Source organism: Cupressus sempervirens, chromosome 10, assembly GCF_028749045.1.
Source record: "Cupressus sempervirens isolate cs-2001-9-10 chromosome 10, ASM2874904v1, whole genome shotgun sequence".
Classification (NCBI taxonomy): Eukaryota; Viridiplantae; Streptophyta; class Pinopsida; order Cupressales; family Cupressaceae; genus Cupressus; species Cupressus sempervirens.
Window position 1 is genome coordinate 575269491 of NC_143127.1, and position 19740 is coordinate 575289230.

Here is a 19740-nt window from a genome sequence, read left to right on the forward strand (position 1 = left end):
CTCTTCCACAATCTCAAGTGGGCTATTTTCCAATAGAAACTCGTCTTGTATGCCCCTATTCTTCTTCAGCGAGAAGATCATAATTTTGGTTTTACTAGTGTTAACTTGCATTCCAACTTCATGACAAAAAAATTTTAGTGCTATCAAGTGCTCTTTCAAACCTTTAGCTGTTCTAGCAAGAATTATGAGATCATCCGCATATAAGAGCAATCTTATCACAAAGTGGGCTAGCTGCACTCCCTCACCATTGGTCTTGCTTATCCACTCTTCTAATTTGTCAATATAGAGCCCGAATAAAGTTGGAAATAGCGGACACCCTTGCTTAACCTCGATGTTGCTGTCAAAGTTTTCTGATAGCCCTTCTATCGTTCTGATTTTAGCTTTGACCTGCTCATATAATCTGTAAACTGCTGACCTAAGTTCTTTAGGAACTTCCAACTCTTCCATTCTATCCCATAATTTATTACGTGGCACTGTGTTGAATGCTTTTTTAAAGTCCACAAAACAACAAAAAGCCTTGTTCCCCAGAGTGTCCCAAACTTTCTCAATCAAGTATCTAAGAGTGATGCCATGATCTATAGTAGAGTGCTTCGGTCTAAAGCCTGCTTGCCCTATTGCACGTTTGCCTTCTGTTTCAGCCCAGTTGCTGATTTTTTGTTCTACCAAGCTGCCAAATAACTTGCCAAAAAGTGGATTGATCATGATGGTTCGATAATTAGAAGGATTATTTATATCTCCACTTTTGTGGATTGGGATCACCACACTTGTTGTCCATTTTACAGGGAAACCTTCTCTATTGACACTGTTGAAAATTTTAGTGATGTGTGGTGTGAGGGTTTCAACACCCCATTTTAAATATTCAGTTTGGAGCCCATCTCTATCTTGCGCTTTACTGGCAGCTAACCTCCTTATGCCTTGGATAATATCATTTTCGCTGAATAACTCCGCTGTAGGCCCTGTTTCCATGGTTCTACGTTCTCCTAGATCACACTTGTAGAGTGTCTTGGCATATTCCAGCCATTTGGTTCCTGTTATGTTGTTCTCTAACTGAGTTTTTCTCTGCTGAAGTTCTTTCCAAAACTTTCTGGGGTTGTTTTTACCAAGATTAATCAACTCGATTCTTCTCTTATTTACATACTCTCCTTTCTTCTTTTTAATCAGCTGATCATACTCCTTTCTACTTTCTTTATTTATGTTCTTTTTCCAATTTCTTTTTGCTGTTTTGCATTCTTCATCAAACCACGGATTAGCCGGAAAAGTGTTCTTGGCTTCTCTAGTGGCCTTAGATCTTTTACACTCCTCCAATGCTTTAATGATAGTAAGAACAAGATTATCCTTGTCCATGAAATGTTGTTTATCAGAATTGGGATGGTTTTCCAGGACTCTAGACAGCCGCAAAAGAGAGTTTTGGAAAGTAGCATGGTTTTCTTGTGTCATTAAAACTTTGCCAATCGGAATCCTCTTCGTCTTTTGTAAAGGTTTTGGGACAATATGTTGATCTTTAAAGTGAGTGGCCACCCTTATCAAAATGGGGTTATGATCAGATTTTAGCTCCATGGGGCAGTCCTCTATCTCAAAGTTAATTATCTTTGCGACATATTCTTGCGAGCATATTACATAGTCAACAACACTTTGTCCATTGTATCTTTTGCATGTGATTCCACCTGATTTAGGCCACTTTTCCAAACCATTACATATGACCATGTTATATAGGCAGCATAAACTTAGTAATTCAGCACCAAAATGATTAATCTTTCCCATGCTATCCTGCGAAGATCTTTCCCATTTTTGTGTCCCTTCTTCTTCAAGCCAAACTGGGTTTCTGTTTTCACTGTAGCTCTCCTTAAGATTGAGAGTTTGGTTGTTTGCTGTTCTAGCATTGAAATCCCCTATTATCATTATTTCCCCTAGAGAGCTAAAGGCTGCTATGTCTTTTTTGAGTGCAGCGAAAGGGTCTTCTCGATCCAATCTATGCTTTTTATACATTTTTGAGCCTTTTGGGGCGAAGTAACAGACAGCCACCCTCGTAGTAATCTGATTCTCCGTTATTTTAATCCAAATATACTGCTTGTTTACATCTTCTTTCTCTAAGTTTACAAATCTGCTCCAAGTTTCTTTTATTAGAACGGTGATGCCTCCATGCCCCTTACCATTATCTATCTTCTCATTCCACAGTGATACCTTCTTATACCCTTCAAAATCTGGAACCCTACATCCATCATGCTCATGTGTCTCGGTAAGCATAATGATGTCATTATCTTTAGCTATCGGCCCTAACCCAGGTCCTCTTCTCCAAGGATAACCTCTACAGTTCCCACTAACTATAGTTAAATGTTCCTGGGTGGGCCCGAGTTCCTATTTATTGTTTGTCATTTTGTCATTAATTTGGGCTTTGCCATTTTGTAGCCACGCCCACTTGCCATTTTCTCTCGCTGTCTTCACTTTTTCCGATTCCTTCCTGCTTTCTTCTTGCTAAGTTACGGTGAGGTCATCATCAAGATATATGTGTGTGCCTCTAAGAAACTTCCTCTTGCTGAAAATGCTGTTTTTATCTCCTGTATTCCTCATTGTCACTCTAACATGTCTGTCTTTGCCTCCTCTAATCCATTTTCCGATTCTTTGTGCTTGTATGGTTGTTCCATGCCAGTCTAATTGGTCTTTAAAGAAGTCTTTAACTAAATCCGTTGTTTTCTCCTGTTCTCCATAGTCTCGTAGTCCTTTGACGATAATATTTGCTGCTTTCTCATTTCTTTCTTTTTCCTCTCTAATCTGTCTCCGAACTTGCTTTTCTATGTTGTCAATAGAAGTGTTTGCTGGTCCCTTTATTATTTTAGCCCATGATCTAACTTCTTCAATTTGTTCTCTGAGTTGATTCTCTTTTATTTCCATATTGGCCATGGCATCTTGTATATTTTTCATTTGCAGAGTTTCATCTTTTTCCGTAGCCTCTCCTTCTCCTGAAGTACTTGCTGCTGTCCTCTTTTCTCCTACTTCTTTCTTTAACAATATTAATTCATACTCTCCTTTTTCCATATTAAATTGCAATTTTTGAATTTGTTCTCTAAGTGACTTGACCTCCGCTGTCAATTTCCAATTATCCTCAGTAACTCTTTTCATTGTGATAGTTTCTATCTGGCTCCTCTCTTCAAGCGCCCACACCCTCTCCTTCATAGCTACCAAATCGTTTACAAAGATGTCTGGATAGCACGTCATAGGTGTCCTTGTGGGGCTGTAATTATTTGGCAGCCCATCTTCCACTGCATCTATCACCTGAGAATTATTTGTCTTCTCTTTACCGTTAATATCTTTGATATTATTAAACCGCTTAATTGTTTCAGAGATTTCAGTCAACCTCAGATTTATTTCTGCCTCCCTTGAGCTGTCTGAGGTATGTGGAATCGGTTTCGGAAGTAAAGCTGCTAACTTCCCTCTTTTTGCATTTTTAAACTTTCGTACCTTTCTCCGCCTAATTATTCTTTTATATTGCTTGGCATTCACATAGGTGTAGTTTCCTCCTGTGGGTGGTCCACTGGCTTGTGAGAAGCTCAAAGTGTTTGTGGGTAAATTACCATTTGTCCCTCCAAGATTGAATGAACTTGCGTGTCCGGCTGAGGGTCCTGGAAGAATGAGGAAACTCCCTTGATTCCACTTGATGATGCTGCTGTGCATTAAACTATCCCCGTACGTCAGGACCAAGCCATTGTTACCAGAAATGTCATTGTGTTTCGTAGTTTCTCCCAGATTAGTTTGTTGTTCTGCTGTTACAGGTGCCCTAACTATCGGATTCTCTGCCACCCTGTTACTGACAGATCCTGTGGTTTGCAAGGTGGACCCACCTAGTTCTAGCTGTGTCTCTATTATCTTTGGTTGGTCAATCAATGATACTTGTACAAGTATCTTCTCTGCAGGTGTTTCTGTGATTTCCTCATTTGTTCCTTCCATGAGGGCACACTGGTGCCTTGATATATATTCTTTATGTTGTTTTACCGTTGTAAATTTACCAAAGCCAGGAGCAATAATAAAAAAAGCCCAAACAAATGTACACTGAAATGTAAGAGGTAAGACTAAGGGAAAAGGCGTACCTGGGATCTACCTCTGGAAGCTCGTAAATATGGACCCTCTAGTAATAACAAAGCCTTTATCACTGGATGGCTGGGCCCACTGGTTGCCAAGACTGCCGACCAAACCAAATCTGCCCACTCTACGCCTGTCAAACGCTTTTGTCTCCCACTCGCACAACCTTCCACCAAAGGAACTGCCTCAGACGCGACCTGCGACCATTTGAAAGAGCTGAGTCGAGCTGCCTCGAATTCTCTAAACCCTTGCGGCAGCTCCCAATATCATTTGCTTACCAGTTTTCATGGTTTGCAATTGCATAGATGTTTTATCAGGAAACACGTTTTATCACATTAATAATTGGGAGCTCACTGTAACAACTACTCAGCTGTTTGGGTCTATAAACATGGTTTGACGTACTGATACTGCCAAGACTTAAAGAAAACTGAGGTTTTCCCACTTTTTGGCCAATGTTTTCCCACTTTTTTGTCCATACATATAAAACTCAGTTTTGGACAACAGAGGGTCAACGCTAAATTGCTCATCCCACATTCAAATATCTTAATTGAATACTATATTGAAGTTCTAAGTAAAGTTTTAAATGCTTTGGGACATTTGCTAGAAAAGCCGTACATTATTTAATTGCCTCCTGAATTATTTTGTTTGAATGTATGTCATATTTCCTGGAACATTTTGTATTTCATTTTTTTCAACAAACATAGCTTCTATGCTGCAAGGATTGAAGTAAACAGTCAAAACATACTTAACAAAGCATTTTTCTAATCTGACCTAAATTAGCCCACATTCAAAAGTCCTTTACTTATGTTGCCCCTCTCATAAAATCATATCAAATAGTTCAGAACTAGGGGATACTGCTTGTTCACTAGTTGACAAACTTGTATCAGCATTAATGCCCCCATGCCTGCAGCCTATGTCACAAGGTTCATGTTTGTGTTCAGAAAAGATACTATTCAGATGAAGCTTGGTAAAAGAAACTTGCAAAAAAATCTAGTACAATATAGATCTAATCTAAGTACTTTACAAATATGAGATTTTAATTAATAAAAATGTGTAAAATATAATGAAATTTATTAAATTAAATAAAATATATTACTCTTGATATATAGTCAATAAAAATTATGAACAAAGAAATGCTATGTCTAACAGATGGATCAAATAGAATGCGAAAAAGGGAAAACAATGCAAATACAAATATATTTAATATAATTAATGTAATTGAGAAACTTAAAAAATTATTACCATAGACGGCAACAAAACAGAAATTTAGTTAACAGTAACAAAACTGAAAATAAGGGAACAGCAATAAATCTGGATTCAATTAAAAATTAAAATACTCATTCATGCCTGAACCACAGAGTAATTTCCATTCCCTCTGCAACAGGGAAACAGATCTGCACCTCTAATCCCTATGGCCAAAACTGGGAACTACTTTATCACATGTTGCAGATTCAACTGTTGTTTATAAATTATAATCATTATCATCACTTACACCATGAAGGAAAGAACCTAAGCAGTCCTAGCAGCATATCTGCACCAGAACTGAATTAGGAAACCTCAAAGCCCTCATTTACACAAAGTTTAGGCCCTAGGGTCCGTTTGGCAGCCAGAATATGAGTGGAATAGGCATATGTAAATTCTTAAAATTTCAAATTCTCTGTTTGGGTGCACCAAATCGGAATTGTGAATAGGAATACGTATTCCAATTTTGGCCCAAAAATGAGCATTTGCAATTCCAACTAAATAGGTGGAATTGGAATACATATTCCTATTCCAATTTTATTTATTCTAGAAAACATAAATTTTTTGGTCCATGAATTCCCAATCAAATTCCGACTGAGCCAAACAAGAATAGGAATACATATTCTTATTTTCTATTGTAGAATAACAATTCCAAAATACATATTCCTACTCCCATATTCTTATTCCTGCAGCCAAACAGACCCTAAGTGTGAACTGAAATGATCTTTTTAGATGATTTGTATTTTTGCCTGATCTCAAACTTCATGGATTAAATTTGGCAAACCCTATGTGACTTAGCCTGCAACTATAGTGGGTCTTGTATCCTTTCTAATAGTTGCTCTAAAGACATAGGCTCGGAATTTGGGCAAGAAAACCAAAAAGACAACTAATGATTATAGTATATATAACATGTATATTTGTGCATTCCAAGGATTTTGCCTATTGCAAACATAGATAATGTTGCTTACCTGCAGGCATTAAAAAGGGGCTCTAGTTCACAAGCCTCTCAATGGGTAAAAAGTATTATGATAATAGATAGTTTCTATTATCTTTGTTTCGTATCTAATGGTTATCTATTGTAATCTTTTGTAAATATTAGAATGTTTCTAATATTTTGTTTTTTGTTTCTAGAATAGAATGTTTCTTTTCTTTACGATTGTTTCTTAAGGAAACATCATTCAGTCTCTTGTATAAATTGATCTCTTGATCATTGTTAATAACTTAATAACAAGCAAATATTTTCCAATTACTTCGTAATATGGTAACAAAGCCAATACTCTAATTTTTTCGAAAATATTTATAATTTCTTGGTTGAAATTATCTACCTCTATTTTCGAAATTATTTACATGCATATTTGCTTCCAACTCTCTCTATAATCTGACTAGGGTTTCCATTCTGAGAGATCTCAATCCGCCGACTTCTGGTTCAAATCTGTAACTCATTTCTATCCAGATCCATCTGTTTTTTTCTGCACATTTCTACCAATTTTTGAAGCTTTTTTGCAGCCAGGGCTATTTTTGTTCAAAACCCTAATTTTTTGTACCGGATCAAAAATAGTTAGATATTCTTGGAGGGTTTTTTGAGAGCTCAACTGGGTTGTCGTCCAATTTTTCTAGCTGCCTTGATTTTCACGCCTCAATTTTCGAGCCAACGGATCTAGAAACCGACAAAATATTCTTTCTAAGTTTTTCGAGGTCTCTTTTGAGTCATCCTTCAAATTTTTTGGGTCTTCTAATTTTTTGCCTCCAAGAACGTGCCTTCACAAATTTTCACGCTTTTTCACTAAAAACATACTATGGCATCTCTGACTAATATTTTGCTCGAGGGAAATCAGAAGTTCAACGGTCACCATTATGGCACGTGGAAACAGCAGATGCTAACCGTCTTTGAATATCGCGACAATGATAAGGTGGCTCTGGTTCTGCAAACCATTTCTGTCCAGATTCATCTCTTTTTTTCTACACATTTCCACCATTTTTTGAAGCTTTTTTGCAGCCAAGGCCGCTTTTGTTCAAACCCTAATTTTCTGTACCAGATCAAATAAAATAAGAGATTCTTGGGTGGGTTTTTTAAGAGCTCAACTGGGTTGTCCAATTTTCGATTTTCACGCCTTGATTTTCGAGACAGTGGATCTAGAAACTAACAACATATTCTTTCTGGATTTTTCGAGCTCTCTTTTGGGTCATCCTTCAAATTTTTTGGGTCTTCTATTTTTTTGCCTCCAAGAACGTGCCTTTACAGATTTTCATGCTTTTTCACTAAAAAAACATGCTATGGCTTCTCTAACTAATATTTTGGTCGAGGGAAATCAAAAGTTCAACGGTCGCCATTATGGTACGTGGAAACAGCAGATGCTAACCATCTTCGAATATCACGACAACTATAAGGTGGTTTTGGTTCATCAGCAGTCTTCTCAACAGACAACGTCTACTCCAAATTCAGAAGGCTCCTGGAAGAAAAATTTCAATGCAACTATTGCCACAAGTATAGGCATATGAAGATTGAATGTCGGAATCACTTAGCTGCCCTATCTAAGCAATCTAGTTCACAGCCCACAACGAACAGTGCAAAGCACCTTGAGCAGACTGTAAGAATTTGGCTTAGGCCAGAGTTCACCCACGAACTAAAGAACTCAACACAAGCACACAGTAGACCAAAATAGACAAAGTATGATCAGAATGATGATATTCATTCAATATGACAGCTTAGCCAACTTGAGAGTACACTAGGAGTGCCTGTATATAAAGGCCTCAAGAGAGCTTTTAGAATGCATAGAAGTCAGCATCATGATATGTCATACAACCAAGCACATGTCCACCAGATATGGGTTATCTTCCATTGAGCACGGGATTAAATGCGATGATGTGAGGATAAGCCTACAATGGTGTAGCACGCAAATCAATGGTGTAGACAACATGTGCTAAGTAAGGAGTGCGGATAACTGTGTTGTCAACATGACAACTCAGTGAATGATGCATACTCTTGTGTTGAGACAACATGTGCATAATTAGAGTTGCGTAACTCAATGAGAGTTCACAAACTCCTAAGTGTCTCACCTAAAATAATAATAAAATAATGCTAAATAATTAAATAATGCATTAACCTAAGTAAACTTAAGTAAGTGTAATAAGTAAATACTTATTTACACCAACACCCCCCCTTAAGTGCAACTTAGGGGAATGCCCTTAAGCTTACGCAATCTAGGATGCAATGTTGAATGGGTCCCAGCTACTAGGCCATGTTAGGAACCCATGTACATAATGATATGCAATCTCCCATAAAGCGGGGAAAGAGGGAAAACCTCGTGGGAAAAACCCTCCCCCAAAAAGAGATAAATAGGGATGCATGGATGGATGGAGTAATCAAGACCCCCCCATTACGACATACATCCAGTATATACATAAGAGAATGATGAGAAGAGGACGAGAGACAAGATGGACTCCCCCCCAAAAGAAGAATGCCGAACAGTGACTGCTCCGATGAAGAAGCTGATCCAAGACTGCAGAATGGTGTTCCTCCCCTTAGGAAGAAACAATGCCAAAGGAACAAATGAGACGCTTTCGCTGTTTGTGGAAAGAATCCCATGAATAAGTGATGTCTCTGAAACCTGCTCATCTAGCTGAAGAACCTATCCCAAAGAACTGTCTGTCTTTGCAACTGATGAAGAACCCTGCTGCAACTGTTGATCATAAGTATCCACAATCATGTCAACCTATGAGGATCGATCATGTAGAGAATGAACAAGAGAGTCGGATGGATCCCTCGTGACAATTGAAGAAGGTAATTCTGCATCAAGAAGAAGAGGCAGATCATCAATACTGTCCCCCAAATCTATCACTAAACCTGTATCTGGAAGACTGGATGTACCCTATTGTTATGGACCTATCACTATGGCTATGTATGCATGTGGACTGAACTGATAAAGTGACCTCTCCCTGCATCTATCGATAGAACCCCACATGTCTGAATCTGTTGAAGCACTATCGTTGGTGTCACTATCAATTTCCACACTGTATGATGTGCGAAGAGGAGTAGAGGACAAGCTGGGTGAACTTTCCTCAAAATGTACATCCTTCTCCACAAATATTTGATGTGTCTCAGGATCTAGAAGTCTATATGCCTTCACACTATCTTCATAACTAATGAAGGTACAAGGCCAAGGTGACTGTGCCTTGCATCCCCTAGACGATCTCTTTGTCCATGCAAGACAACCGAAGACTCTAAAGTGTGCCACAATAGGTTTTCTGCCGCACCATGCCTCAAAAGGAGTTTTGCCATCTAAGGCTAGATGAGGAGAACGATTAAGAATGTGAGTTGCACTGGAGATTGCTTCGACTTCTCATGATGGATCGAGAGACTTAGCATGAATCATGCAACTTGCCATAGATTTGAGAGTCTTAATCCTCAGTGCTGCAACATTTGTCTTATGCAGACTGAATGCTGGTGGAGTCTGAAGATCAATTCCCTCATGTCTACAAAAGTCCTTAAGTCTTCTGTTCACATCCATGTTTCCATTGTCCATTCGGAGTACTTTGATGGCCTTTCTAGATTTGCGTTCAACATGAGTCTTAAAGTCTAGAAATTTGTCCAACACTTCATTCTTACTATGCAGAAAGTAGACCCAAGTGAACCTTGAAAAGTCATCAATAAAGGTGAGTATGTAGCGACCCTGGCTGAATGCAAAAGGACCTGCTAATACCATGTGAACCATCTATAGAACACCTGTTGCTCTAGAAGACTTCACTCTTTGTAACTTCCCCTCTGGATGCATATCCACTGAATCTGTTGAACATTCACCCTTGGAAAAGTTGATTTGAGGTAGACCTTTCACCATGTGGTATGTGCAAAGTTGCTGAAGATAGCAGTAGTCAAGATGACCATACCGCTCATACCATAATTGCATGTTTGAATTGGATTGAGATAACAAGGCGTTTGAAGGAGACTTGAGCACAAAATGAGAGAAAGAGTACAACCTCTTGTTATGATTCACTTTCCCCACTGCAACCAAGGAATTGTCTCTGAGATTGTGCACTTTTACTGAGTCTGGAAGGAACTCAACTCTATGTCCATCTCCGAGGTGAGTGATTTGGTAGATTGATAGGAGATTAAAACTTAGGTTTGGAACATAGAGAACCTCTTGAAACTCTCCATTTTCCATTTCCACATTTCTTTTTCCTTCAACTTCCATTTTACTATCATTCCCCATGAAGATGTGCGGTACCTCGAACTGCTTCATTGAAGAAAAATCCTCCTTTGAAGAACCCATATGATATGAGGCACCTGAGTCAAATATCCATTCCTTTGAAGAGTTCGAATTAGCCATGAGTGCTTGCCCTTTGCCCTTTGAATCTGAAGAAGACCCTTTCTCCTTGTAAGCATTAGGCAATGGAACATTATGTTTCTTCATGATGTTGGTCAACTCATCAATCTTTTTGATATAACACTCAAGCTCTTCATGACCCGATTTCTTGCAATAAACGCACTTCTTCTTCTCCTTATTATTGTCCCCTTTCTTGTTGGAATTCGAGGACTTGCCTTGTTGATTGGATTGCGGTGTTGTCTTTTCTGCATCCTCAGATTTGTCCTTCTTCCATTTCTTCTTACCCTTTCCTTTATTTGAAGACTATCCAGTTTAATTTTGAGAACCCTCATTATTGGCCACCACTGCTTTGGACTGAGGTGAGTTGAGAATCCCCATTGATCTCAACTTCTTTTCTTCATCATCCAACAGTGTAGCATATTCATCAAAAGTGACTTTCTTGTAGGCTGACCCTAAGGTAGTCTTTGAGGTGTTAAAAGAAGATACAAATGTGGAATACTCCGATGGCAACTTGTTATGTATGAGATAGATCAGTCTGTCATCTTTGATAGAACTCCCACAATCAGTAAGCTTTGTCCTTAGTTCATTCACCTTGATGATGAAATCCTGTATGGAGTCATACGACTTAGGATCTAAGGAAACAAGCTCATCTTCGATTTTGAACACATCCTCTTCAGACACTTTCCCATAAAGGCTTTCGAGGGTATCCCAAGCTTCCTTGGATGTAGTACACTTCTTGATTTGATACATGATTTTATCATCTACCCCCAAACATATATCACCTAGGGCTTTCCTATCCATTGCTACCCAATCTGAAATTTCACTTGTTGATACATTATCACTTGCTGGTTTAGAAAGAGTACCATCTACATATTGTGAAACTCCATTATGCATTAAGTGATACAACATTTTGATTGACCACGAAGCATAGTTATGAGGAGTTAATTTAGTAAACTTAAAGTTGCCCATAATGCAAAAAATGAAAGAAAAGTGCAGAAAAGAGAGAACACAACACCAAGAACACCCCCCCTTTTCACTAAATCAAGAAACCCCCCCAAAATAAATGCTTTGGGCACTTTATCAATAGTGCAATTACAATGGGCCACTTGCCAATTTTGGCCTTCGTAGACTTCTAATTTTGCTTGTTACAACCTCTTAATGGAGAACAAATCTGAAACTTTACAATGTGCTACAATTATGAAGCATTACAATGCAAAGAAAGACCCTATTGCTGAAAGTGACACTTTTGTCCACACAACCCTACAATCTGATGCCAAATCTAGAAAGTAGATGAAAAAATACACACTTTCAAAAAAATGGAACCTGTTCTCGACTCCAGATGTGCCCATACGGAGCATTTGAAGTTGCACAATGCAGGATTATGCAGGTACAGTTGCCAAAAAATGCAATTTTTGAACAATCCTTGCACCAAAACTAGAAAAAAGCTGCACCACTGAAAAATTTAGGAAATTCTACGTAATTTCAAAAAACCTGATTTGGAGTTCAGATGTACAAGTTATGGCCTCCCGAAGTCAAACTACAAAAACCAAAATGAATCTGGAGAGGGGTTGCATCAGTGAATGAGAGGGTTAAATTTGACGATCATACGGCCGTCGCAACAGTTGCACTTTTCCTTGGAATGATGTCCAGACGACTGTCAATTTTAATACAACTAAAAGATGACGTCAGCTACTCCTAGCCCTCTGATGACGTCAGCAAGACGTCAGCTATACGAAATTGTATGCAAGGGTGACGTGGTAGATGACGTCTGATGCTGACTTGTCGCTGATTGTATGCGCATGGATGAATGGGTTCGCACCGCGTGTTCTCAACAGTTTGCGCGGGGCTGCTGACGATGCAAGAATATACCCTAGCAGGGGTCGGTGAAATGCGGAAGGCAACACCGGATTTTCTTTAACCGATTACCGGGACTGTTGACATGCTGCCGGAAAAGGATTATGCGATGCCGGATTTTAAACTGCAATTGCTGCCGAAACTTTGGAGTTATCCCACATGCGTTGGGATGTCGCTTCAAACGCGATTTAAAAATAACACTCCGCGTGCAAAATGTGAATGGCAAGGCTGCCAAAAATTGGTAAAGGCGCCGATTTTCGGTGGATAAAGTGTGTCGCCGGCCAATGCAAAATTTGCCAAAAGTTATGTGCAGAGTTGCCTTAAATCGGTCGGGTTAATGTGCAGTGCACAGTACGATGCTCGCAGAGTTTAATATAATGAGCCCGCCGATTAATTAATTAAAACCCTACAAATAAAATAATTCCACCGAAAATATATAGAGTCGAGTTGGGGTGTCACTGCCCAGTTCGGCAAAAAAAATTTCTCTGCTTGACTATAAAAAATTCCGAAAATATCTAGATTGGAAAATAAATGCAGAGATAAAATAAATATTCAGATCTGAAAAAGAATTAATCAGATCAATTAATTGACCATACCCAATCTGCAAATCGGGGCCTCCAGGTTCCGATTTGCAAAAAAAATTTGCCTCACGATCAACTTTCACCAAATATAGGCAAATTTATAGTCAATCTTCACTGAATCGATGCTCCGGACGTAACGGTGAGGTCAGACCTGGCTCTAGACGCTCCTAATTTCTGCGGATCCTCCGAATTCGTGTCGAGGTGTTGAAGCATAAACGGTCTCGAACGGCTACGTGTAGAGAATCTCCCTCAGCTCTGATACCATGTAAGAATTTGGCTTAGGCCAGAGTTCACCCAAGAACTAAAGAACTCAACACAAGCACACAGTAGACCAAAATAGACAGAGTATGATCAGAATGATGATATTTATTCAATATGACAGCTTAGCCAACTTGAGAGTACACTAGGAGTGCCTGTATATAAAGGCCTAAGGAGAGCTTTTAGAATACATAGAAGTCAACATCATGATATGTCATACAACCAGGAACGTGTCCACCAGATATGGGTTATCCTCCATTGAGCACGGGATTAAGTGCGATGATGTGAGGATAAACCTACAATGGTGTAGCACGCAAATCAATGATGTAGACAACATGTGTTAAATAAGGAGTGCGGATAACTGTGTTGTCAACATGACAACTCAGTGAATGATGCATAATCCTATGTTGTAGACACCATGTGCATAATTAGAGTTGCGTAACTCAATGAGAGTTCACAAACTCCTAAGTGTCTCACCTAAAATAATAATAAAATAATGCAAAATAATTAAATAATGCATTAACCTAAGTAAACTTAAGTAAGTGTAATAAGTAAATACTTATTTACACCAACACAGACAAAATTTGCCTTTTATGCTTTTTGATAGCTTCATGCTCTGAATAGATTAACCATTAAGGGAGGGTATTACAATAGTAGATAGTCTCTTTTATCTCTGCTTAGTATCTAATGGTTATCTATTGTAATCTTCTATAAATATTAGAATGTTTTTAATATTTAGTTTTCTGTTTTTAGAATAGAATGTTTCTATTCTTTACAATTGTTTCTTAAGGAAACATCTTTCAGTCTCTTGTATAAATTGATCTCTTGATCACTGTTAATAACAAGCAAATAATTTCCAATTACTTCGTAATAAAAGGTGCAAGGCCTCTTTTTATACAGTCAAAAGATACAGTGAAAGGCTGTATATACAAGAACCTAGAAAGTGATAAAAGAAAACTCAAGGCTGTAGATTAAAAAATGTACAGTATAAACAAGGGAGCGTCCAAAGAAATACGAAAAAATGATAAATGTGGCAATTTGTTCAATTAAAGGCAATGAACAAAGGAATACTCAGTGTCACTTGTTGGACCATTAGTCTCCTTTGTTAATTTGAATAATCTTATCAATAGAGAGAGAGAGAGAGAGAGGGAGAGAGGGAGAGAGAGGGAGAGATGTGATAGATGAAGAACAGAACAGAAATCCAAGTGGACCACAGTAGTTATATTTTATGATTTCACCAGTTTTCTCTCTCCTCGCATATCTCCAAAGCCTATATTGATGCTGGTCTTCCTTTGGTGAACCGTCCATGGTGGAATTTGATGTTCTGTGAGCACAGGGCAGAGGATGCAATCAATGTTCCTTCAGCATCAAGCTCAGAATTCTAATATTAGAGAAATACCATATCACGAGTCTGAAGTCCCAAAAGCTTAAGGTACAGACCAGACCCATCATTCATTTTGAATAAACATAAACAAAAATCTACACTATTCAAGGCTAGTGTAGTGGGCCTAAAGGGAACATGATAAAGAAATTATGGCAGAATGTCTATACATAAGAGGCACAGCAGAGGTGCTGTGGCAGAAAGAAAGTCATAAAGTGAGGACCCACATGTCTCTCGGTACAAGAAAGTCATAAAGTGAGGACCCACAACATGTTTTTAGAATAGAATGTTTCTATTCTTTACAATTGTTTCTTAAGGAAACATCTTTCAGTCTCTTGTATAAATTGATCTCTTGATCACTGTTAATAACAAGCAAATAATGGGTTTCGGGGCCCCTTCAAAACCTGCTTTTACCTTAATCTAAAACAAGCAAATAATTTCCAATTACTTCGTAATAAAAGGTGCAAGGCCTCTTTTTATACAGTCAAAAGATATAGTGCAAGGCTGTATATACAAGAACCAAGAAAGTGATAAAAGAAAAATCAAGACTGTAGATTAAAAAATGTACAGTATAAACAAGGGAGCGTCCAAAGAAATACGAAAAAATGATAAATGTGGCAATTTGTTCAATTAAAGGCAGTGAACAAAGGAATACTCAGTGTCACTTGTTGGACCATTAGTCTCCTTAGTTAATTTGAATAATCTTATCAATAGAGAGAGAGAGAGAGAGAGAGAGAGAGGGAGAAATGTAATAGATGAAGAACAGAACAGAAATCCAAGCGGATCACAGTAGTTATATTTTATGATTTCACCAGTGTTCTCTCTCCTCTCATATCTCCAAAGCCTATATTGATGCTGGTCTTCCTTTGGTGAACCGTCCATGGTGCAATTTGATGTTCTGTGAGCACAGGGCAGAGGATGCAATCAATGTTCCTTCAGCATTGAGCTCAGAATTCTAATATTAGAGAAATACCATATCACGAGTCTGAAGTCCCAAAGGCTTAAGGTACAGACCAGACCCATCATTCATTTTGAACAAACATAAACAAAAATCTACACTATTCAAGGCTAGTGTAGTGGGCCTAAATGGAACATGATAAAGGAATTATGGCAGAATGTCTATACGTAAGAGGCACAGCAGAGGTGCTGTGGCAGAAAAAAAGTCATAAAGTGAGGACCCACAACATGTCTCTCAATCAGGATCACTCCATCCAGTCCACCTCCACCCTGACTGGGAGATCAATACACAAACAAGTCCATAAAGAGAATGTAACAAATAAAATATGAGATCATATGCATGTTCAGCATAGTCTTAGATGCAACTATTATTCTCAGGCCTTGGAGACCAAACATAGATGGCAATGTCCTAACGAAGCTTAGATAATGCCATCCAGTTAAACCCAACATTAAGAGGTAACTTCAATCAGAAAGAAACATAGAAATGGCAGATGAAGCAACTTTGCTATTCTGTAAATCCCTGATAGAAAGGATAGGTGTTCCATCAGCTAGAAGCACCCCAATCAAATGGGTAGAAGAATAAATGAATCTTAGCTGTTCAAATTGGCAAAAAACCACAAGCATTGGGGGACTAACACAGAAACTATCACTCCTACAATATGATTTCATTCATTCATTATGCATGTGTGAACAACAAATTATAATGATTTCTTGAAGAAGAATTAAGGGCAGTAATTCATTGTGGCTCAACTGTTAAATGTAGAAGCTTTTAGGGAGAGAGGATACGTTTCATGGATGGTAGGTGTGATTGCTGTAACTAATATATGAAATTTTAGCAATTGAAAGATTTAGAATACAAATAAATTACAATACCTAAGACTTTAATACAAGGAAAGAGTGAAACATTATTAAAGTGAGCATTTCAATATATCCACTCAAAATAGAAATAATAGGCTAAACAATGCTAGTCTCCAATGGATTTAAATATAATGTCAATTAATTAAACTCACTTCATCTAGGATTGTTTAGTCTCAAAGACAAACTCAAGAAATCATTTGACCAAAAAAAAATTAATTAATTGTTCAATGTATGTCCTCTGTAAATAATAAGGATTAAGATCTCTTCAAGTGAGCAGCCTCCCATGATTAGCAATTTTATAAACTCTTAACCTCCATCTAGAACCACAGCTCTTACCTAGCACTAACTATCAATCATCACCAATAATATGAGTCCACAGATTTGCTTTCAATTCAACACGTTCATGGCTTTTATCAATAGCTGTGTGTTTTCTAATTTATTCCTTTCTTATAATCAGCAATACCCTCCAACCTAGCTCTTGGTTTTCAAAAGCTAAAGAAATAGTGTTGAAGAATTTTATTTAAGAATACAGTTTGGTTCAATCAAAGTTTGTCGAAGGAACGGAACTTCCCGACACACATGTAAACAGACTGGAATAACATTTGATGAATTTCAGCAGGAACACCACCTACACTCCTCACTCACCTCTTTACTTTGCCTGAGACGTCTTGATCTCAGTTGCAATAACCATATAGGATGCCTTCCATGGTTTTCTTTTTCTGTACAAATGTAGGTGACTGCCTTTTTAGGAACCCCCATTTTACATTGTACCAGGTATTGGTTAGTATAAGTTGGGTGTACACTGCATATGCTTTGTACGTCATTCATATGATAATTAGAATTAAAGTAGTTAACCCACGTGCATGGGGATGTAGTAGTTTCTTTATCTAAACTCTAAATATTGTAAAGACTCTCCTAATGTAAAGCATCTTGGATGTTATAATTGAGGTTTATGCTCTATTGAGAAGATTCTCTCCTCAAGTTAACACTCCAAAGTAATTATAAAAGCATTTTGTTGCTCTCATTTTGCATGTCTGTGTCTATTGTCCTTATTTTGATTGTAGGTTCATTGGAAATAGTTTCAAAGCTCTCTTTCCAGGGCCAAGCTTTTGAAAAATCTCAACCATTTCTCACGAGTAAATTATGTAATGAGTTCGTAAGTCATTCTGGTCCAAGTGCATATGAGGACTTTGTAAAAGCCCTCGTTAAATTACACCAAACACATTCAGTTCAGGAATATCAAACAATGCTTTTAGTCATTCATTTGTCCCATGTGTAGATTTACACTGCCAGAAACACACAAAGAAGTAAGGACTAGGACAACCATAAGTACCTCATGAAGTGGAAGATTTGCCTATCAAAAAAGTATAATATAAACCATATCCTTTTTCTTAAGCTGCATCAGGACAATTACGCAAAAAATATCAATTGTGTGAACAGAGTATATAGGAAAGCTAAGCAGCACACCTGGAGTACCCAATGAGCACAACTCAAAAATCTTGCAATGCCCAACGCAAACACATAATGAGCTGTAAATGGTTCAATAATCTGCAACCCGAAAAAAAAACATATCAGATCACATCTAAAAAAACTAACAGTGCACCTGACATAAATACAATCAGAATTGTCTATACCTTTGTATTTTGCATCACACGGAGCTGGGGCAATACTGCTACAGCTTCAAGATACACACAAAAGGCCCAAAAGATTCTGTTTACAATATTATGGTGTGTGGATGGATGAATAGCAAGTGCAAGCACAGCACATGGAAGCACCTACAATCAACCAATCAAATTTAACTTCAGCATTTAATTTCTCATTGGTTCAGTTTCCACTTTTAAGAGAATATAGTTAACATTTTATGATTGCATTCATCAATATTGCACCAAAACTCTGGAGTCTGGACAGAGATCTAATAAAAAACCATTCTTCAAAGATGATGCTATTCAAGAAAGAATAATAATTCTTTTAGAGGGAAGAAATGGATCTAAGCTGAGACATTAACAGCTCACCTTCACTTGACAGAATTACAAACAGAAGTAGAGCAAAAACATTTCCAAAATAAAAAAGTAAATCATTATCCCTATGGCACCGTCTAAGGTGCATTTTCTATAACTCACTCAAGAAAGCATTTCAAGCACTAGCTGAAATGCTATGAAAATCTCAATTAACAAGTACCATCTTCAATCAAAACGAAATAACCAAGTATGAATAATAAATAGGATTCTACATCAAGCAGGATTAAAAACACAGCTGTTGAATCAAATCTTGCTAATAACAATTCATTTATCTACCGTTTTCTCCCTTATGAGTGACATCCCACAGTTGACATTTATCAAAGGATTGAAAGCCCAAGATGAAACGTATAACATAACCTCAACATTTTCATGCCTGTAACACCTGAAAACATCCTTAGATAAACCTCAGAAAATTTTATACTCCAAAGAAAACACAGCACAAAGTCAAAACAATATAGAACAGGTTTTTAACAGTCACTTTGCTTTTAAGGCTTGGTAAGTCCACAATTCTGAGTTCTGACACATTTAATGGTATCTTCATCAAAACACAAAAAATATTTTAGGCAGTATATCACACCGAACTCTCAAAAACAAAAATGTCAGTAGCATGCACAAGGAAGATGCTCATGTAAGAAGCACACAAATTTCCAGCCCATCCATCATCTCCCAGTAGAACACAAGGTACACATTTCTGATGCATAGGGCATCATACATGTCCCCTAGGTTTAGGACAACCCCATATGACACTGCTCCTGCAAAACCAAATCCTAATGGCCAACTGACATTCACCATACTACCACACAACGAAGTTATGGACAGTAACCTTAGGAAATGAATAAATGCACCAAAAAATTTGAGATTTGCTACTATTATATAACACGTACTTGGACCTCATTTTACTAAGAAACATATTGAGAAGAAAAAATAGTATATCTAATAAAACTTACAACATAAAGTATTGGGAAGTTATCCAAATCCTCCACATGTGTCGCCTTCAGCTTAAACCGTATCATGTAAATCACCCACAAAGTGGTTGCTAACGTTGCAGTATCAAGCACCGTATGTATATCATATTCCATAACAAAACTACAATACACTCGAACTGCTAAGAACATAGCAGTAAGCTCCTGCGATTTAAGTGATAAACCTGAACCAATTAAGAGATTAGTACATGTAAACAAATTATAAAAAAATAA

The 19740-nt window shown here is 37.7% G+C and overlaps 1 protein-coding gene across 4 annotated transcripts in view; it reads right to left on the bottom strand.

Moving 5' to 3' along the window:
- Positions 1-19740, bottom strand: part of LOC149535178 (uncharacterized) — a 41730-nt gene that overhangs the window by 9103 nt on the left and 12887 nt on the right. For all 4 annotated transcript variants that reach the window (XM_089807597.1, XM_089807596.1, XM_089807595.1 and 1 more), the window contains exons 2-4: positions 19492-19691; positions 18161-18301; positions 17994-18074 (exon numbers count right to left, since the gene is read on the bottom strand). In XM_089807597.1, coding sequence (XP_089663723.1) covers positions 17994-18074; positions 18161-18301; positions 19492-19691 — 422 coding nt within the window. The remainder of the gene's footprint in view (positions 1-17993; positions 18075-18160; positions 18302-19491; positions 19692-19740) is intronic.